At 41.8% G+C, this 21,929-nt stretch overlaps 2 protein-coding genes across 14 annotated transcripts in view; one reads left to right on the top strand and one right to left on the bottom strand.

Annotated features, from left to right (window-relative positions):
* ARMC2 (armadillo repeat containing 2) overlaps positions 1-15,551 on the top strand; it is a 71,040-nt gene extending 55,489 nt beyond the window's left edge. For 4 of the 8 annotated variants that reach the window (XM_069011014.1, XM_069011016.1, XM_069011013.1 and 1 more), the window contains 6 exons: positions 3,419-3,734; positions 5,191-5,313; positions 7,118-7,231; positions 8,622-8,754; positions 10,974-11,131; positions 15,229-15,551. In XM_069011014.1, coding sequence (XP_068867115.1) covers positions 3,419-3,734; positions 5,191-5,313; positions 7,118-7,231; positions 8,622-8,754; positions 10,974-11,131; positions 15,229-15,362 — 978 coding nt within the window. In that variant the 3' untranslated portion in view covers positions 15,363-15,551. Of the gene's footprint in view, positions 1-3,418; positions 3,735-5,190; positions 5,314-6,000; positions 6,970-7,117; positions 7,232-8,621; positions 8,755-10,973; positions 11,132-15,228 lie in introns of those variants that run through there. The other 4 variants (XR_011149953.1, XM_069011017.1, XM_069011019.1 and 1 more) reach the window with 4 other exon arrangements.
* A 3,095-nt stretch (positions 15,552-18,646) lies between these two features.
* The window catches only part of SESN1 (sestrin 1), a 76,752-nt gene continuing 73,469 nt past the window's right edge, over positions 18,647-21,929 (bottom strand). For all 6 annotated transcript variants that reach the window (XM_069011004.1, XM_069011006.1, XM_069011007.1 and 3 more), the window contains 3 exons: positions 21,728-21,918; positions 21,350-21,494; positions 18,647-19,764 (listed from right to left, as the gene is read on the bottom strand). In XM_069011004.1, coding sequence (XP_068867105.1) covers positions 19,678-19,764; positions 21,350-21,494; positions 21,728-21,918 — 423 coding nt within the window. In that variant the 3' untranslated portion in view covers positions 18,647-19,677. The remainder of the gene's footprint in view (positions 19,765-21,349; positions 21,495-21,727; positions 21,919-21,929) is intronic.

The following is a 21,929-nucleotide window of genomic DNA, read 5'->3' as shown; positions in this document are numbered from 1 at the left end:
GCCAAAATACAAATTTGGAAGTGAAGTGTAAATTAGATTTGAATGAGAAGCAGGGCAGGTGGTAGAATTTTGACTAACTCCCCTGAAATTTGTGTAACATGGAAAGCAGATTTCATTTACAGCTGATGATTCAATAGGAACTCAGCCGCTGGCATCTGACCTTTTGTTTTGTAGTATCCTCCCCATTCTGAAGGCCCAATAAAGTAACCAGATACAGTAACAACAGGTACTTGGCCCGGTTCACATGTTCTAGATTGGACTGTCCTTCCTTGTTGACCTTGTTTTAGTTAGAAACTACTGACCTAATTTGCTTTCCTTTCCTACTGATACGTAAGCCTGTGCAGTGTGTACCTGTGCTCGTCATGCTTACACTGAAAGGCAGGTGTACTTTTAATTGCCAAGATAAACTGTTGTCAGGTCCTGTGACTCAGCAGGTACATGAGATACCTTTGCTACTAGGGCAGTGCAGAGAAGAGCGTTTCACAAGTGGATAAGCAAAAAAGTCATTTATATCCGTGATGATCAGATGTTTATGTTCCAGTTGCCAGAAGAATAAGAGTTAAATGCTGATGGAGTATGTGGTGCCATTACCACCTTAAAACCCAAAATACCACCGTTTCTTCCCAGATAGGAAGCAAAGAAAAACATCTTCTCAAGCTTTTCTTGATTTGTTTGTTCAAATTTATTTGTGTAAGTGAAGCTGTATGCTCTCCTATATAGCCTTCCACCCAGGTTTGAGTACACTCTGTGTTCATCATGTCTCACATGAATGCCTCACTATAAAAAGATGAAATAACTGAGTGTAATTCCTATCTTTAATCTAATTTGTCTTTAGTGCAATACATGTTAAAACATGCATATTATATACATTGATATGATAAATGTAATTTTTCTGTAAGTGTGAAAGAATGTCTGAAATTCCATATGCAGTTAATACTTCAAAGATATAGAAATGCACAGTAATCCCATTTATTATATTGATTTTTTGCTATGTACAGAAAGGCCCATGGGCCTTGCATGGGTTTAATTTTGCAAGCAGTTTCAAAATATCGTGTAGCTTTGCATGTATTTTTTTACACAGCCATTCTAAGGTGGTGTTTCTTATGCCTGCAGTCCTTACCCATGAGCATTTAAAGAAATACAGCCAAAAATAATACAAACTCTTGAGCATTGTACGACTCAGGAGAAGTTGTACAGCTTTCCTCTGACTTTGCTAGTTAAATTTTCAGTCAAAGATAATGAAACTTCAGTACTATTCTATTAAAGCCGGATGTGCTTAGCTAAAAAAGAAGTATTTTATAAGTTTGTTTTGCTGGGCTGTAGGTGGAAAGCACAGCTGAGATCACACTTCTCAAAATACCAGTTGATTGCTGTGAGGTACCTGTTTGTCTCTTTTCTGATTGGGTAGAGCTGTTGCTGGGCTGATAGCATTCTGACCAAAATTAGAAAGTCAATATAAACGAGTCAAACTAGACTGCCTGCTTTTTTCAGTTCTCTCTTCTGATTCATCAGTTGTTTGTTTCAAATTTTTACAGCCTTTGTGAGTTGGGTGTTGTGCCAGCAAAGGTGGAAGCTCTTAGTGGTTAGTCAGTAAGAATATTCATTAAAAATTGTCTTGATGACATTTAGATGCTAAGAAAAATATGATGCCTAGTTAAAAAAAACATGGAAGTGGGTCCTACAGAGTGATATTATTAAATACATGGATGTGAAAACCATTTCCTCACTTAGGAGACTGCTGCTTCTCATGTTCAGAGATAGCACTCATCTTCCTGAGAGGATGTTATTGCCAGTGTCTTGTGGCAGAGGCTTAAAACCTGAAACTTACTGATGAAGGCATGTATCCAAGAAGGAGCTGCTGCCGAAACGTCTTTTTTCCTTCAGTTTTAGTGTGTATACTTTAACAAGTTGGACTGTGCCTGGTTAACTTAGGTTACTAATACCAGGGAGGGTTAGAATATGTGTAAATATAATTATGATATTTGAAGAAAAACAGCATATGAATTGATTAGCAAAATTCTAGGTTAGTGCAAGTACAGCAGGTTAGCAGCTAAGGGTTGATGGTTCTGATGTACTTGAAGAAATGCTGTTACTTTACCTTCACTGTTAAGATAAAGCTACAGACTTAAAAAAATTAAATTTGAGTTACTTCAGACTTTCAGAATTTAGTTTTTGCTTATCACATACTGGTGGGTAAAAAAAGATGGGGATGTTGTTGAATGCTGTTCAGTTAGGATCCACTGGTCTTGCCACAAAAAGGCTGTATCTCAGTATGTACAAAATGAAGGTCAGGCTAGAAAGTGCTGTAGGTGAGCAACTTGGTTAATGAGATCTCAAGATATCTTACAGAAACAGAAAGTAGGTCTCATTCAGCAATGATAAAAATAAAAGGGTAGGAAGAGCATATAAAATAAAAAAAAACCAAAACAAAGCACAATATGAGGTGCGCCTACAAAGTGACATAAAGAGAAACAAAAGCTTTTATACTATGGTGAGAAGACAACAAGGAAATAATTGCTCTGGTGTTCAGAAGAAGGTGAGCATTACTGACAGATACCACTGTGAATAGTGAAGTGGGAAATGCCTTTTTGTTGGCTTCTTTTTCTGAAAGGGTTATGTATGACCACATGAATAATCTCTACTTCAGCCTGGATTCTTTTATCACTGAAAAACAAGCTGAAGCATATTTAATGTTGTCAAACCAGCTGATGAAATTTACCTTTTGGTGTTTACAAAAGAAGAGAAGGGGGATCCCAATCCCTGGGTTTCTTGAAAAGTTATGAAGAATTGCAAGGTTGTGAGGTGCCTGTTTTGAAAAGGAGAAAAAGGAGGAACTGAGGAATTACAGACCAGTCAATTTAGATTATATTTCTGGTAAAAATCTGGAACAAATAATTCAGCTATCTGTAAGCAATTGGAATTAACAACGAAATTAATAAAACCTAATTTGGGTTAACAGTAACAAATCAAGGGGAAGGAGTTTAACCTCTACAATGGGTACCAGGCCTAGAAAAGGAAAGGTTGTGGTCTCTGCCCATCGCAGCTGACATTTGCTTACTTGAAAGGTTACTGAATTCTGGCCCACATGATTATTCTAGTTATATAAAGTGCAGTTTTAAGATGTTTTAAGATTACTGTGGGCTTGGTAAAAATAGATGACCTGTACTAAGTATATCTCATTAGTAATTACTCCAGTGCTATACTAGTTCTGTTAGGTGTTTTTGATTTCTTCTGTAAATTGGGTTATGAAAATTGGTAGCATAAAAAATTATTTCTGGTTGCTGTGTTTGGCATTCCTTCTGTTATTTTGGATGTGCTACTATCTGAATTGGGAAGCAAATGAAGTATTATCTTCTTTTTAAGCAGCTACCACCTTCTGATGTTTTCCGTGTAACATGGTTTGTTTATTTTGTTGCAGGATTTGGTTATCCGTATCATCTTCATTCTTGGTAATTTAACAGCAAAGAATGACCAGTCCCGGGAGCAATTTTTTAAAGAAAAAGAAAGTATTAACACCTTGACATCATTATTCCAAACCTACTATGAACTTGATTTGAATGCACAGACATGGTACCGTGATAGAAAAGGAAAAAAACACCTACAGCATCCTTCAGAAGAAGAAGATGTTCTGATAAAACTGATAAGAGTGCTGGCCAACCTTTCCATTCACCCTAGCATAGGAGCAGCTCTGGCAGCTGCCCATCCTGTTATAGGATTACTTGTTACAGTACTAGGTAATAAAATTTATGTTGTGTTTGTTATCTTCGTTCACCCTGTAAGGAGAGTTTAGGACTTTCCACTGCAAAAAAACCCCAAAGTCAATTGGCTGATATTCATAAACTGTTTTATGTAGAAGGCCTGTTTGAGACAGTGGAAGCATTGCTGCTTTGGTACTGACTTTTCAGTATCCGGGGAAAGATGTTGTAGAAGTCTTTCATTCAGTGATCAGATTTGCAGATAGGATCATTAAAGATAAGAAAACAAATTTTTTTTTAAACACATCTCATTGAGAGTTAATATATAAGGAAAGTTTGTTCTTATCAGGTGCTGTATAGATGTGTTTGGTGGTGGTTTGGTGTTTTTTAAGGTTTGCATTTTTTGTGACTGTTTTGGATTAAGTATTCTTTCTGTTCTCTGCACCCATAACTTTTGGCCTCTTCAAAGAATTTTTTCTCACTTTTTTCTTCTTTTTCAGTCTTCCAACCTTTTTATCTCTTTCAGATGGAAGAGAGTGTCTCCCTCCAAATGGAGGATTAGGACTGCAATTCCTTTACCACTTACTGAAACCCTTGCAAATCTAATTACAGACCAGGGCTGGTCTGTTCTCCCCATAACAGAGTTTAGCTGTGACAAGATACATCTTAAACAGCTCAGTATGTGTAATGTGTAATGAGTATGTGTAATGAGAACATTAAATATTATGTTAAGATAATCAACCTGATTGTACACTGTCTTACCAGTCATGGGGGATGAGACAAGTCACACTCACAACTTGGTTCTGTCTCATGGGTTGAAACTGTCTTAATGTCTTAATGATTGTGTAGGTGCTTTTGGCCATCAGAGCTTCTCTCTGCTACCCCCCCTCTTCCTGAGCACTGTATCAGTCAGTTTACTACAAAATGTTCTCTCTACCTATGAACTTACCCCTCTTCTATTTCCTTCACTCTTGGCTTCTGAGACCAGAAACCTCAGTCAAATAAGCCTTTCAGACTTACACATGGGTTAACATTCTGTCAGGAACTCTAAGAGAAAAATCTTTCAAATATTGTTGAAGGGGTTTTTTTTCCCATTTTTTTTCCTAGATACCTGACAGTTCAGTATAATAGTCCTTGGCATTTCTCCATGTCTATCACACAGCCCTGTTTCTGCATGCAGACTCTCCTCAGTGCCATCTTAAAGCAGCAAACAGGATTTGTAAAATGTATTAACTAAGTAGATTTTAAACCATGTTGCCTGAGTCACAATGATTTCTGAAAATTAATAATGGGAAAGAGTGGTTTTGTATTGCCATTTTTGGATCAGGTGTTCCTGGTAGCTTCTGCCATGTTACTGAACAGCAGAAGGGTTGACTGTAGTAGTGGCCATGTAAACTATTACCCAGTTTGCTTCTGGGATTGAATGCACTGCAAAATTAGATGTGTGTTTGTGTATCTACATATGCATATGTTTTGGGGTTTTTTTTACTCTCAGAATACAAGTCAGTAGATGACTGTGAAGAGTTGGTCATCAATGCTGCAACAACAATCAACAATTTGTCCTACTACCAAGTGAAGAATTCTGCAGTTCAAGACAAGAAGCTACACATTGCTGAAAGTAAGGACTTTTAAACTAGTACTTTCTGTATAGCTTCTAGAACGTAGAAATATTCTGACACTACAGAAAGTAAAGACACTGATAACATTTTGTTGTATTATATTGCAGGAGTATATTGTTCATAGGGCTAAATTCTTTCAATAATGATTTCCCATTCTTTTGGAAAATAACTCTGTTGTCTTTTTTGAAAATAGCTGGATTGTTCATAGAACCCCTTCTTTTTCTCCACAAAGGGTTTTGGCATATTGTTTTCTGTTCAGCAGTTTTTGCTAGATTTGTTCAAAATCCATATACCTGAGCCAAAATAATCATGTTGCTTTTTACTTCTAATCAGAATATGGCAAGAGGGTTTTTTTCCTCTTTTTACTTTCTGTACATGCAAAGTTTGATTTCTGTCTGTTTCTGGCTTATAAATCCATTGGCAATATTGTATTGTGTGATTCTCTCCCCTGACATTATGGACAACAGTCAGTCATGTGTAGGAACTGCACTGATTTCTGCAACTGTTGTGTTAATGTTGTACAAAAGGTAGAGAGTCTGTGTCTTGCACATCTTTCTGCCTAAATAGACAAGACATTGGGGAGAGACAGAACCTGAAGTTCTCACAACAGGTAGAATGAGGAATAGGAAAACATGTCCTGGCTGTCAGCCCAGTGCTGGGACTGATAGACATCATATTCTCTCTAGGTAACAGCTCTGCTGTTCTGTCACGATTCATTTTATCACCTATAAGCCAGCTGCCTCTTGTTGCTGGTTGGAAAAGTGTGGAAACAAATTACTTCTTTCCTGTCCTCTTTGTTGGCATGTGGAACTAGTCCCATCACCTTCCTGAACTGAGGAAAGAAGAAACCTTTAGATGGAAAACCAGCAGGCTTTCTGCTCCAGCAGACATTTTGAGAATACTTGCTGTTTGATACGAGTGGTGGACAAAATCCCTTCAGATGTCTCTTTAAGACAAGTTCAAGGTGTGTCGGTATTGCAACATCCAGAGGCAGAAGTAATGGGAGCAAAGCCAATCTCTCTTCTGTATTTTTTTTCTCTCATTCTTCTGTGATGTTAAGGGTTGACTTATTTGAATCTTCTGTATGATGGACTGATTTCAGAGCTTTGCTTCATACTTACAGAAGACTGATAAATGTAACTTCTGTAACATCACTCCTCTGCCGTGCACCAAAATCCTCCATGATAGTAGCTCTTCCTAGGAAGTGCTGAAGGTCCCATTCCTACTGCTGAAGTACACACTGATCATATGTGCAACTACTAAGCAGGAAAGCAGCAAGGAAGTGAATGCTTCAGATTGGGACAATATTAAGTAGTTGTTCAGAGAAAATGTTTGCTTGTTATAGCAGCACTGAGAAAACAGAGCTAATGTCAGAAAATAATTTGAGCTTTAGGAGACATCCCACCCTAAGACCATTTGTTCAGAATCTAAATAAATTCTTTTATATATTAAAACTTTTTTTTTATTATGTCTTTCTGGATTTTCACATGAGCCCACTCATAGCAAAACTGGCTCCCATTATTACAAATGTGCTTAGACTGTCTCCATAACTCCTCGTTTGTTCCTTTGCATTTTGTCCCGTATTGGAGCTCTTTGTCTTATCTTCAAAGCCCTACACAATTTAATTCTTGTTCTACCATCAGCTCACCCCCTTTGCTGCCACCAGACAGACAGACAACTGCTCCCATTTATTACATTTATTGCTGTTTCTGTTTAAATTCTGATATTTACTGATAAAAAACCAACCATGTATTTGTGATTTAAAAGTAATTATTTTTATTTAATTTCTCTGCAAAACAATAGTGCTTTTAAAGCTGTTAATGAGTGACAATATGGATGTAGTTGTGGAGGCTGTCAGAGTCTTTGGCAATCTTTCCCAGCATCATGAGATCCGTGACTTCATCATGCAGAAAAAGAGTGAGTTACTTTTGCATTTGTAGAAGTTCTATTTTTAAATGTCCACACTTTAAAAAAGAAAAGATTGTTAATAAGCTGTCTCAGTTAAAAGGGTAGAAGCAATCTTCCCTGATGTTTTGCAAATTAGGCAAACATTAGAATCCAGTAATAGTCATTATAAACACCATTTTATTTCAGTTTCATTAAAATGGAAATATTGGAGTAGGAAAAATATGCTGTGGTACTTTCACAAAGGTAAACGCTACAAAAACTCTATTTTTCCTAAGGTTTCAAATTTGAAATTTCCCTTTACTCAAATAGCTTTTCAGATCCTGCAGGTTAGTAGCGATATGATATAAAATGAAAGTCCAACTAAGTTCTCATTTAGGTTCATAATCTGAGAGTTTTGATTCCCATATTCGACAGCTTGTTAGCACTTTGTAACATGCAGTTAGGATGTTTGACTGCCTCAGCAAAGACCTCCCATTTGCCTTGGGGTGAAGCAGGATGCAAGTCTTCTCAAGTCCTTTTGCTTTGGGTATCTAAAGAGCTTTGGGAAAAATGGCAACTCCTTGCTATCCACAGAACGTGTGTCATCAGCTTAATTAGACACCAGTTCACTGTAAAGTTGTTGGTTTTTTTTTTTTTTTTTTGGTCTGCCTGTTGGTGCTGAAAGTGAGGTGATCATGCTACAATATGCAACCCTTTATTCCAAGAGTGGCACAGCACTGTGTTTGGGGGAAAACGGAGAAGTGACCCTTAGTAGCTGGTTGCTGGTGAACAATATCAGTCAAAGGACTGAATTTTCCAGCTGGGAGAGACGGTGATGTCGCTGTGCCACGCTCAAGAATTGCTGAGAGGCTCCCTCCCAGTGAGGCCAGCCCAGGTCCCTGGCTGGGGTTGGCTCCACAGCTCCGGAGTCAGTGCCAGCAGGTGCTGTGGGATGCTGCACCTGCTCCGTGCCTGGTTCCTGCAGGAGCCCCAGGCTGCTGTACTTCCAGTTGGACTTGGTGCAGTCTGGGGCAACTTCCCCCTCTGAGTGCCAGATGCCAAATCCTTGCAGTTTCTGCTGACTCTGGGATTGAAAGGGGGGTGATACTTTCAAGAAGTAAGTTGCAATTCAGTTTGGTCAACTTAGCCTCTTCTGATGGGATTTTCACATTTCTTTGGTGTATTTTTATTACTAGAATTTCTGGTTTGTTTTAAAGGAAGCTGGTGTCCAGCATGATGTTACTCTGTCATGTGCCTCCTCTACAAATGTCACAGTAATACGCTACAATGGTGAATTTTTGGATAGGGTATCCTGCATTTGAGTGCTTTCTAAGTACACATTTTTAAGAAGTATGTTGAAGTGCCCCTTGTATGGTAAATCCATCTTCCTAGTAATATTGTTTCCTTCTTTACAATCCAGTATACAAGTTCATGATTGCTTTGCTCGATTCCAAGAACCGAGATGTCTGTTTTCCTGCATGTGGAGTTCTGCTCAATCTTACAGTAGATAAGAACAAACGAGCTTTTCTGTTGGAGGAAGGAGGAATTGGAAAGTAAGTTCCTGACTGTGCTTGACAAAAGGCAATTTTGAGTGGCTTGGACAAGAAGTTTCAATTGGATTCCGTTTTACTGGGGCCAGTAGCTTGTAATGAAGATGCCAGCATAGTAGATACTTGGTGTCTAAAGTTCTTTCCGAACAAGCCTTTCACATGAGCCAAACCCCACAGAATAATCTCCCAAAGACCCTCCTTGATGTGCACAGCAGAGTGTGCCATAGAAGAAAGCAACTAAGGCATGGCTCTGCAGCAGCTGCTTGTGCTCGGCTTAACTGGATCCTGGGTGGGCTACAGTTAACAGTGCCGTGGGTGGGTATCTGGTGCAAATGTGAAGATAATTCCAGAGCCAATATCCCACATGGTCCCTTGCAGTTTTTGTAACCACTTGGTACTGCAGGGGAAATTACCTGATGTAGCCATGCTTGGCCAAGAACAGCTCCTGAGTCTCCTCTCTCCGGGAGTTCCAAGTTTAAGGCACTCACACTGTAAGGGATATTAGACCTGGAAAAACCACTGTGGATGTAACACTTGTGGCTTTGATGTTCAGATAATAGTGGATCCAGCTTAATTGGAGCAACATGAAAGATCATGTTCCTGTGCTTGTAAAGCAGTTGGTACAGCCCACAGTTATGAAACAATATGCCTCACTTTGAAATGCTTTCCTGTTCATACATCATATAATTACTTTTTTATGCACTGTTAAGAATGCATAGTCTTCTCATCCTTCCTTCCCATGTTCTACTTAACTTAAAATACAAAGCTGAAAAAGGAGAATAAAAATAAGTTGCTGCAAATTGAATAATAAATGTGAGAAATTTCTATTGTATAGAATATTCAGTAGCCTATAGAATTTTATAAACTCAGAATTTTCTATACTGTATCTGAAAATTTGTGAGGGAAGGAACAAAAAACAGTAACAGCATGGAATGAATCTAGAGAATTTGGAAGTGGTTGTTAAGGAGATCATCCTGACTGTGCCAAACCAGCTCTATGGATTTTTGGAATTGATGTTATTGTATCAATATATAGTAGCCCTCGGAAAATAAGGAATTAGTCTTATCAGAGAGTTAAACTTAAAACAAATTAGGGCAAGTTCTTCTGGCTTTTCATTAGATGCCTCCTGTTGTTCCACAATGACTGCCTTCAGAGAGGAGAAGAAAATCAAGCCTCTTTTTGGGTGGTCTCAGTGACTGTTATTTTCAGCCATACCTGAATATAGAAGTTATCCTTTACTAATCACCAGATTACAAATCTCTCTGTGAAGTGGAGAAGTGAGGGAAGGAAGGGGTGATACGGCTGAAGAAGAGAACAGCAGTGAAAGATTTTTATTGGAGAGGTCACATGGGGCAGCAGGTGAAAACAACATTTATTTCTGCAGCCCCAGGACCTGGGAACACTGCAGTTTGGAAATGGGAGCTCTGGATAGCTACTGTATGTAAGCTAGTGCAGGCAGAAAAGTTACAGCTTCATTTCAGAGGCCTGTTTGAGATCCAGCTTGCATTTGGTGTCTGCAAGGAAGGGAGATGGGGAGAAAGGTGTGGAATCTAATGGTCCTTAATAAAACTGGCATTTCTGAGAGGAGTCCCTTGGGAATACAGGCTGAGGAAATACAAGAATGGGTGAGATTCACCCATGAGATTCGTCTCACAATTGAATGTATAAAAGGTAATTTTTTGATCATGGAAGTAGCAAATTCCTTTAGATTTGTTTTTTTGGTGAGATCATCTGATACATAGTAAGATGAATATTCTGACTGAAGCTTTTTTCTGCATTCCCACCACCTTTTCCAGATGAATCATTGGTGCCTGATAAAGTTTGACTTGGATTGCAATTTCTGCTTTAGTGGCAGCCACAGATTTGGGATAGTCACAGATTGTAATGAAATTAGATGGAATTTTAGTGTCTTTGAAATGGTTACATTTGCAAAGTATGTGAGTGAAATTGGTCAGTTGGGTTAGAAAGTTACAGGGGATGGGCAGCTGCAGGCAGGCACACACACATTTAATGTAGACAAAAGGCATGTTCACATCCTTGGGGAGCTACACTAAATGAAAAGGGGGAAGTTATGAGGAAGAAAGTAGCACCTGAATTTTATTAACGTTGAATTTTCCTGCAAACTTCTGTGGAGCTTGCTCACATTTCTAGACTGCCAGATTTTGTAGAGCTCAGGAGAAAATTCCATGGAACAAACAACTGATTTTGTTTGGTACTGGCAGGTTGGTTGACTGCTTACAAGACTTTGGGCCGGCAGACTGGCAGCTCTCATGTTTGATCTGCAAAACCCTGTGGAACTACAGCGAGGACATCACAAGCGCGGCCTCCTGCTTTGGAGGAGACACCGACGCGCTGCTGGTGCTGCTCACATCACTTCTAGGTGAGACTCGTAGTCTTGGTGTCTTTTCCTCAATAAAAGAAATGGAAGGAACAAAATCAAAGCAGGATTAGTTTGGGTGGGAGGTCTGTCCTGCAGCTTTGAGTGGTTGGTCAGTGTGCACCGTCCAGCAGCACAGTGGTTCCTGTGCAGCACACACTGGGCCCCCTGGGGATCCTGGCATTCCTGGGGTGTAGCGGGCTGACCTTGCTGCCTGGCCACCCTTCTTTTCTCTCCATGGTCTTCTTGTGGGCAAGGACAACATCCTGACAATTTCTCGTCTGCTCCCTAAAACCAGGAAGGGTGTGCTCATTGCTCCACAAAGGCTGAAAGGTGAATGTTAGGACCCTGATTTGCTTACCCAGTGGGACCTTTTCATCTAGACATTTACTTTTGCTTCAAATTTTACAGAGTTTAGTGGCTCTGTAGTAGTCCTGTAGTCAATATATGTAATTTTTGTCCTTTTATTTTTTGAGCACTGCTTTGCTTAGGATTTTTTTTTGGTAGGTCACTTGCAATCTTTGAAAAAAAAATTAAAATATAAATTAAATTGAAGGAAACTAACTATGGATGATATGGTTTTAATTGAAAATTGATTAAAGATGTATACTTACTGTCAGATTCAGACAGGACATGTAATCCTGGTGGTCTCTTTTGTTGTAGACAATCTGAAAAGTGGGTGGATTTGTGGGGATTTTTTTTCCAGTTACAGCAGAATTACCAATATTCGCTGCTGTAATAATTCTCTGTGTTACATTCCTTGCTATGATGGACTGCATCTTAATGTGAGCAGTAATTCCATCTATTTATCCGAAAATAGCAGTGTTTCAAGGTTATTACTGCACTTTTTAACATTCTGCAAGAGACCTGCGAACTTTACAGCCACAATCATGCTTGAATTTTCTGACACACAGCAAGGGATATGTGCCTTTGTTTTAGAGAGTACATGCTTATTTTTTCCTCTGCATTTAACACTGCTTGTTGAAGCAATTGACTGCAGAGTCCAGGATAGCAATTGTAACTCTCATTAAACAGTATAACTTTCATTAACTGGAAGTTCATGTACAATTGCAATTGCATTTCCAATTGTGATTGTAATGCAGCTGTAATGGTAATTAATTAGGAATAGGTTAGAATTAAATCAGAAGGCCAGTCATTCTTCACACTGCAGTCAGAAGAGGAGCTGTAGAAAAAGCACATCTTACTCATTGGATCTGGTTCCTCTGTGTGCAGAGAGCCAACAAGTCTTAGTAATAGCAGCTGGTTAATATTGTCCTACATCTTCCTCCTCCCATTGTGTCCAGTAACAGCCTTGAACCGTCATTGCTCTGATTCTATCATTCAGGAAGCAGGAGGCAACTGCTGACAGCCTGTGAACTGTACTTGAGCGTCAGCACACCCTCAGGAAGCGGAAAAAGTGGAGCATGGCACAGCAGACACCTCGCTTCACCTGCTGTGCTTGGCCTCCTCCCCTTATTTTTCCCTCCCCTATCTGGCACAAGATGACAAAAGATACGAGGAAGCCAAAAGGGAATGGAAATGGCCTGAAAAGATGCTGTGTCCAAGAGAAAGGCTGGACAAAGGGCACTATGTGTTTTTCTTTTTCCCTGCCTGATCCCAGCAGCCTGGGATGCAGTGGCCCTGCTTTCCAATGCACTTGTCATTCACCTTCTTTCAGCTGCTCTTGAGTTTCACGTCACTCTGCTGGCTCAGAGCTTCTGGAGGATGCTGTCCCCAGGCCCCTGGCAGCAGCTTTGCCTTGGCCCAGGCCCTCAGGAGCAGCAGTGGAGATGAGCTTCTGTCTTGGGAGCATTCTTCTGTTTGGTCTTCCAGTGAAATCTTTTCTCCCTCTTTCTCTGGACTTTTTCTTGTGCTGACTTTCACCTCCACTGTCATTCAGTGAGGTTATTTTGGAACCTCATTCTGTATGAACCCTTACATGACACAACAGGAGCTTCCAGGGCTCCCAGCCCCCGTCCTGCCAGTGTTTCAAGGATGGGCAGCCCTTGCAGACTGCAGGAGTCTGCACTCCAGTCTCCAGTTTCCCCCACAGTATCCAGGCCCAGTGTGTTTGTCTTGTTCCTGGGCTTGCAGCCAGCACATATGCTCTTTGGCCAGGACCCAATATTGCTAGTTTTTGAGGAGAGTCGTGGGAAAATTAAATTATCTGAGGATGCACAGCTTGCATGCGGAACACTGATCCTCGCTGATCCACAGCGTTACTCACGTTCTGCTTTGGGAAGTTTACTGTTTCAGTTCAACACTTCAGCTTTGAACTGCTTCTGACCCTTGTTCTTGTAGGCTGGAATTCTCAGCCTCAGTGATTCCGTAAATATTCAGTCGACTTCTGGGGAGCACAGCTGTCTAATAAAAGGGAGAAATGTCTCTCGCTCTGTGTTAAAACAGAGTTAATTTGGGTAGAAAAAAACAGGAGTAGGCAAAGCAATCCTCCTTGAAAACAAACCCCACAATCCCTTATTTTCCACTTCAGGGTCTCTGGCTTCTCTGCTGCTGAGATTGATTTTAGGTATGTTGCGTTACTGTGCCATTGATAGGATAAGAGCTAATGGGCACAGGCTGCAGTAAGACAAAATTCCAATTAAACATTAGGAAAAGAGATTTCCATCATGGCAAGGGTTAAGCACTGGAACAGGCTGCTTTCCTAGAAGGTGTTCAATACTCAACAGTACATGGACCAGAGCAAACTGTTACATGGTGACTTTGCTCCAGAGGTTTTTTCCAACCTAAATTATCCTGTGACATCATCAAATATAGATCTGATGTCAGACGCTAGATTTTATCTCTGATTACAGGTTTTCTTCCTGCAGATATGACATCCTTTCTGAAAGAGTGGGTGTTCTTGTCCTCTTTATTTTATTACAGAAAGACTCTAAATGACATCTCCTTATGAAGAACCCCGATTGGAACCTCTCACAATCAGCCTCTCTTTAATTTTGGTAGTTACAGTGTAGTGGCACAGGAGCCAAGTACTGTTTGCAGTTGCTGGTAACTTTGTATGAGCTGGAGCCCATCTCCACACACAGGAATGTCGTTTCCTCCTTCGTACCTGTCTCAGCTCAGGCCATCTGCTCTGCACAGGCACCTTGGCATGCTTTTGGATGGGCATAAGTGCTGTTGGAACATCTCTTTTCTGCACAAAGTTTGACTCAAAATGTGGGTAACTGAAGTTTCTCTTCAGCCCCAAGTTGCCTTTACCTGCTGGGGACTGTGCAATAAGCTCCCTTACAGAGTTACTTCTTGAACACGCTGTGAGTCTGGTGCTTTTTCGTAGTGTAGGCCAAGGGTTAAGTATTGCCCATTTGGAGCAGGATTCCACCTTCATTTTAGGTCTGTTTATGGCCTAAAGGCTGTCAAATATCCTTCTGTTAAACTGTGTGAAAACATTTGTTCAGCATTATCAGTTGTGTTTGTGGAGTCCTGATTCAGGAGAATGCTTCTGATTGCAGACTGATTGCTATTTTCTCTAAGAGTTTGTCTCTTTGCCACATCCACTGCCAAGCAAAATGGAGAGGGAATAATGAATGATGGCTTCCTTTCATTCCTAACATTGCTTGTCTTTAATACAGACTGTCCTGTTTTATTTTTGAAATTTGCAAGGAAGGGAGGGCATTAGTAATACAATAACTAGTGTGGTTCAAGTTCCTTCAGTATATGAGAGTAGATAGTTTGGAAGAGTCTCCAGATTAGCAGAGCAATTTGTGACAGGAAAAACATAGTTGTAGTTAGATGAATGGATTGCTTACCTTATCAGAATTGCTGTCGGTAATGTTAAACCTTGGGGGCTTTCCAGACTGACAGACACAGTAAATGCTCAATCTCAGAGACAGTTTTTGTCTCAAAGACACCTCTGAGGTGTGAGAATAAAAGAACCTGCAGTACCATTTTCACTGTTTTACTGACCTTACCGTCCTTTATTTTCAATTAAATCTAAGACCCTCAGACAGTGATGCTTAACTTACCTCAGGTGCAGTTGTTTTTAAGCCATCAGCATACACAGCTGGTAAGCTGTATGTGTCACAAAATATGTAGGTGAGTATATTTTTATTTGGAACTGATGATGATATTTTTCTTGATTACAGATGAAGAGGTAGAGTTGGAGTGCAGCCTTGACAGAGATATAAAGGACTGCCAAAGACTATATTGGGAAAGAGAGTTCAAACCCGTGGCAGAAAAACTTCTTGACAGAATTCAAAGTCATCACTCTTCCAGCTGAGCCCATCACTCCACTTTAATGAGTTGGGTTTCTTTTGTGGTGTAAATTGTATAGCTTTATATTTCTAATATACCTGCACATCGCCATTGGTAAGCTTGTTGGAGAGCATGACTCTTTAAAAAAAATTCAGAAAAGTCTGGCATTTATGGTTGCTATCTTTTGAAGAGCTTGTATGAAATTTTTGTAATTACTTTTTACAATGTACTTGAGCTGATGAAGCAGCTTCCATGTGACTTGTCTAGTAATTGCATCGTTTCTTGACTGGAAAAATGAAACAAAAGTATTTGTTGAACTTCTGATTTTTAACAGGTAAGTTATGAGTGAGTACTTGGACCTCTGTGGTACCAAAAATGCTGTGCAGTCCAAAAGAATGTTACGTGACAGGAGCCACATCTCACCTACAGACTCTGACACACTTTTACCTTAAGGAACTTCTGTGACAGAGTAACCCAGGTGCTGTTGGGCCATTGACCTGTGTTCCTTCATGAGCCTCACTTTTCAGATTTAAAGCTGTCAGTGGTCAGGGGAAAGTCACCCCTCTTTCCTTGGGCGATCCCCCTTCCTTCTTCTGACACTGTGGGCTAGGGTCTGGGGTATCCCAGCTAACCCAGCTGCTGCCTTGACACTTGTGGGATCTAAGTCCAGCTGTGCTGGTCTTTCCTGAATTGGGACTTCACATCTTAAGGCAGAACACGCATATCCCTGATGTCAGAGAAGATTTTACCTTCTTTCAGTTGGTCCCACACTCCCAAGAGCCACCTGTGTGCCTCTGCTTCTCAGACTTCTTGGCCAGCTGTCTCCCCTGAACCTGTGACTCCATCCATGGGGCCGAAACAGGCCTCTTTTGCCCTGTTCCTCCTGACTGCTGCTGCCTTGTTTACTGCTCCCTTTTCATCCTTCCAGCATGTGAAAGTCCCTGCTTGTAGCCCATGGATTAGCCCAGCAGGCGCTTTGCTGGCCTTGAGCATTAACAGCCCAGTTGGCCACAGCGAGCTTTACAGACCTGACCTATTTCTCTCTTTCCTGACCTCAGATTACTAAGAATAAACTGCTGTGCAGGGGCTGCCGGGCTCCTGCTCCTGCAGGTCAGCGGCATCGTGCTGTGCTCTGCACAGCAGGAGCGGCTCCAGCATGGCAATCCTGGGAGAGGCTGCAGGAATTTGTTCGGAGGCAGCGATTCAGAGCTCCCTCAGTGGCACCGTTCTCTGTGCCTTTGGTAGTGCCCAGACCTCTGCTTCCAGGTGAGGAGTGGCAGTGAGGAGGCCCAGAAGTAGAGACAGAGTAGAAGGGCAGCGAGATTTTTTCCTAGTTTAGATCCCTGCTTTTATGCGGCGGGGAGGGGAGATTTCATAGTCCAGGTTTTGGGAGTGGTGAGAAGGAAACTTCAGTGAAAGTGGTAAAATTTGCTCCATTCTTTGTGTCTCAGCAGTTCAGGTGTTACTTGAGCCCAGCAAGGCTCAGCCCTGCAGTGAGTGGCTCTGGGAGCTTGTGTGGTGGCAGCCTCTGTCACTGCAATCCACAGGAGAGAACTGCTCAGCAGTTCAGTGTGGTTTGACTCCAACAAGAGCTGTGCTCAAAAATATCTCAATTATCATCCCTTCTTTTGCCATTTTAATTGTAGCTGAAGTTGAAGGGAAGATAAATGGCCTCAATGTCCCATTTGTTCCTGGGAGAAAAGAAAGGATTTGCTTCGGGAGAGTATTAGAGAAAGGATGATGGGTTAGTAGTCCCTGTGGGGAGGGAGCTGGAGGCATTTGTTCCTGGCATTTGTGTCATGGCAAGGCAGGCAAACAGCCAGCTGTGCAGGGCAGGGTGGGGGCACTGGAAAAGGCCCTGTGGTCAGCAGGACTAATCAGAATGGACAAGGGCTGAGTCAGAAGGCAACTGAAACTGATGGCTGGCTCAACTCGAGGTGGTGCTTGGGCAGTTTAAGATTTGTTCAAATACAACACTAATTATGTCAGTTATTACTGGTCAAGCTGTAACCAAGGGCCTGAGGCACTGTGTCCTGCAGCACAGGGCACAGCTGGGGATCCCGGGGCAGCCACTCACTGTGTGTGAGCTGTGGTCTTTGTGCAGGAAGAGGCACGTTCAGATGAGCTGGATTGGGAAGAGAGGACGGTACAGGACTTCACCCCTCCAGCTGAGCTACACCAGCCTCTGTATTTCTCTGGAGAAAAACTTGCGGGTAGTAAGAAGCAGCCCCAGAATGCTGGATTTCAGGTGTTCTTACAGCATCGTTTACCATTTGAGTATCCCAGCCACAGCCCTCAGTGCAGCAGCTCTCTCATGTCCAGGAGCCCATTCCTGTTCTCCTTGGGGAGAGCTGCCAGCACTGCAGCTGAGCTACACGAGAGGATGCTGCACTTCACAGCCACGGGCTGGGGCTCTGCCGGAGCTGCCCAGGAGTACAGGAGAGGTAGTCAGGATTGCTTGTGCTCTGATGGCAGCTGTGACCAGATGATGCCACTCACACACTGATATGCTTCAGTGTTTACTGCTTGAAAAGTGAGAGGGGACATGGATGTGGCCGGAGAGCATAGGATGGAAATGGCCAGTTTAGGTTTCTTGGAAAAATTCATGTCTACCTTTGACCTCAGAAAGCAGCAGGCGACTCAAGCACTGCAGAAACTCCATTCACAGACTGGAAAGGCACAGCTCAGCTGTACAATGCCCTTAAGACAGGAAAGTTTTGCTCTGTTTTTGGAACATTAAAAATCCTGTATTTTCAGTTAAGAGGAAGCACCAGATGCTTCCTGTTAGTCACAATTTTTGACAGTTTATTAATCTTTCTCCCCTAGATCTTTTTAGATATTTTAGCTTCTTGGACTGTAAACTTAAAACTGTTCTCAGAAGGTTCTGTAGAAAGAGAAACCAGTCTGAGCTGAGACCCAGGCCAGGAGACAGAAATTAAATTCTGCTTGTGGGCTTCAGACAATCCTTTTCATAGAATCAGCTGAGGTGGAAAGGACCATCAGCATCATCGAGTCTAACTCCCAGCCCTGCACCAGACACCCCAAGAATCACACCTTGTGCCTGAGAGCTTTGTCCAAATGGGTGAGAATAGCAGCAGTACAGAAGAGGTGTTCCCATGACAGTATTAGTGAAGCTCCAGATCTGTGTTTTTAAATTTTTTTCTCCCATCATTTTAGACTCAGTCAGAAAATTCACAGGTGGTGATTTTAAATATGTTTGCTCAGTTACTGTTTCAAACATTTTTAAATGGTCTTCGAACCAGTAAGAACAGAAGCTTCAAGTTAAAACCACACAGAAGCACGAAGAGAAAAAGTTGTTACCTTTATTTCAAAAATACCAGTAATACTGACAAATTTAAAAAGCAATTCACACTCATACAAAAGTATTCATGTGTTCTCCAAAACCACTGTATATTAAACGTCAGCATTTTAATCACGTTTTGATTTACTAAAAATAGATGTTTTTTAGCCTAGTTATTTAAGCAACTGCAAAAATCATTAAGACCAGCGTTGGGTATGTAATACAGTAGGACTGTTTGGCAGTCTAGAACAACATTCCCACACCTTGTCCTAGCTCCTTCTTGGTTCATCCGTGAAAAGGAGGACAAGAAGCTACTTGACACTTTGTGTAGGTAGATCTCTTAAGAAGGTCTGAGGACTTCAGTCCCCTTCTTTCCATAGGAAGACCATTGCACTTTGGAGCTCACGAAATAATGCTGAACAAACATCCTGTTTTTAAGGCTAAACTAGTTGAGAAAATTGACTGCTACCTTTTGAATTATCAGTGTGGACAGAAGAGGTTTAGTTCTGATTAAACAGGGAATCTAAATAACAAGGCTTTTTTGAAACCACACAGAGTAAAGGCTCAGACAATAGCAGTGCTCACTTTCACTTCTAGCTCAACTGGAACAGCCTGGGTCTGTTCACTCCACCTGCACAAATAGCAGCATCAAGATTTTCTAAAATTATTCTCATAGGGAAAGCAAATGTCATCAAGTCCCAGTTCTTTTTGCACTCCGACTCCCGCAGTATTTGCCTTATCACAAGATCTATTTATCTATCGTTTGCTATATTGCCACAAGTTCAGAGAATGTCCCGGGCTGTCTAAAGCCAAAATACCATGAGCAGGCAGCACTTCCGCACAACCCTGTCTGTCAACTGCCAAGCGTTGCTGCCCAGTGGCAGCAGTGATATTCCAAACATGGAAATAGCTGAAACTAAAGGAGTTATGGCACAATGGGCATCTTAACTTATAGCTACTGTTGGTCCTGAGGCTTCGTATCTTCCTCTGCCATACTGCAGCTGCAGAACATTCCGACATCGACAGGCAGCCAGAGACATCAGGTCATATAGCGAGTAATAGCTCTCAGAGCATAAAGTAGTTCGGCTTGCATCCGAGCTTCTACCAGAAGCAAATTTACATGGACCTTCAGGAGAGAGAAGAAGTTACACTTCAGCACTGTGCTCACCACCACAGGCTGCAGCCAGAGGAAGCCACGGGGCTGCGGGTGTCACGCTGGTGCAGCAGCAGCAGCAGCAGGGGAGCACTGCCCGTGTCACCACACAGCCCACCAGATCTCGCTGTGGAGCTCACTGAGCGGGGCAGAGGAACCAACACCACACCCCGTACTGCAGCACAGCGTGGCACTGGCACACAGGCACACTTAGGCAGGGCCAGGTCCATAGGAAGGGGAAATCATCCTTCAGCAGACCAGCTGGTTTAGCTGGGTAAAACAAGAGAAGCTTTCAAGCACACAAGCCCTTCTTCAGCAATACTATGCACAGCTTGTTGAAGTTTAGTTTAATGAGGCTAATGATTAAAGGGCAGTGGGCACCTGCAGAGCAGAGGAGGGTGTTAGCAAAGGCAAAAGTGACAAGGCCATTTGCCCCTGGGACTGAGAGAGAAAACACACAGGCAGCTACCACCTGAACAACAAAGAGTGGTTGGCCAAGGTGAAGCACCGGAAAAACTCTCAAGTGCCATAAACCTACTATCTCTACTGAGACACAGGTGTTCAGTAGCTACTAGAGGTAAGAATTTTAGTTCTCCAGCTCATCTTCTCAATGCCTTTACTGCATTTCTTTGAGGGTGAGATCCTCAAAGCGGGGGGAGGGTGTGAAAGTATTTTCTCACTGACAGCAGGTTGCTGTAAGTTTGCTCTGGCATGTAAGGGCTGCGTGTGGTTTCATTTGCATGATCTCCATGAGGATGTACAGTTATTGCATTCAGTGACACGTATGTGAATGAGTCGTGGATTTTGATGGCTATGGAGTTGCAAAGTTTTGGGCTTTAAAGAAGGATTTGTGTGCTTGAAAAGCTCATCTATTACAGTTAGTCCAGCCAAAACATAGGCAGTGTTTTACTTGAACCATCTTAAATCATTGTAGTTACAGGACCCTGGTTTAAGGGGTTTAATCAACAACTAGAGCCTCTAATGATACGAACACTAATGATTTCTGCATCTTTATGTTTCAGCATTAAGTGAGGCCAAGAAATACCTTTCCAAAGAAAAACTGAAGGATATAGACTTAATGGATTTGGTATCTGAGAGTTATTAACAACAGGCAATGTGACTGGGAGGTGCAATTCAGATTGTAACCCAGCAGCAAAGCTTGAGGCTTTCACAAAGAAACTGCTTTGGGGCTATCCATGCCAGAAGGACCAGGGGACTGTAAAGACCCTGGGCCAGCCACAGAGCTGTTCCAGGTCTGCTGGCAAGGAATGGATGATTTGGCACCACTTCCCTGCCTCTCTGGGATCCAGGCAGTACTGACTGCAGTTGAGGTGAAGCTGTACCATTGTCCTGTCTAACGCCCCAAACTTGTCAAAGCTTGCCCAATCCATGTCAGCTGTTAGCCAGCAAATATGCAGGAGGAAAGGGGAAATTATTTCAGCCTGGAAACATGACACTTCCTAATGACTTGACTGAGTGTGAGCAGAACCCCAGTAGCATCGGGTAAAGCTTAAGCTGGGTGGCTGTGGCTGTCCCTCAGCACGCATGCCAACTGTACCTTCTCAGAGTGTTCAAACTGCCTCCAGAAGCTATCATACATTCTTTTTGTGGTCTTTTCAGGAGTGCAAACCACAGTCTTGATATAAACTTTAAAGCTGCGGTCCAACAACTGATTAATTTCACCATAGTCATAATCATCGTATCTGTGTGGGATTGAGAGAAAAGACACTTTCATTTTCAAGCAGCAGTTATTTCACTTGCATTGTTTCTAAGCTCCTATGGCAAAATAAATTATTGGGTAATTGTAGCACTAGTTGCCCTCCCCCATAAACAAAAACATGTTTAAAAAACACATGTGTGTTTGCCTAACAAACAGTTCTGGTTCAACCTGACAAAGAAAAGCCAATGTGTTTAGAACGGAAACAGTGAAACTGACCTTATTCCAAACATACAATGGATATAGTTCCAAATAGCTCGTCTCAGCATTGAGGTATCCACATCTTTGTGCATGGCCATTGTGTTGTAAGTCAGATTATAAGCAATATGGAACTTCTCATCAAGTAGTTGTCCCACATCTGGATAAAGACGATTAACCAAGGAATAGCCATGGTCTTCCCAGGAATAATCCTTAGAATAAG

The sequence above is a fragment of the Aphelocoma coerulescens genome, chromosome 3 (genome assembly GCF_041296385.1).
Source record: "Aphelocoma coerulescens isolate FSJ_1873_10779 chromosome 3, UR_Acoe_1.0, whole genome shotgun sequence".
Taxonomy (NCBI): Eukaryota; Metazoa; Chordata; class Aves; order Passeriformes; family Corvidae; genus Aphelocoma; species Aphelocoma coerulescens.
Note: the sequence above shows the minus strand (reverse complement) of the source record. Positions and strands in the feature narration are given on the sequence as shown.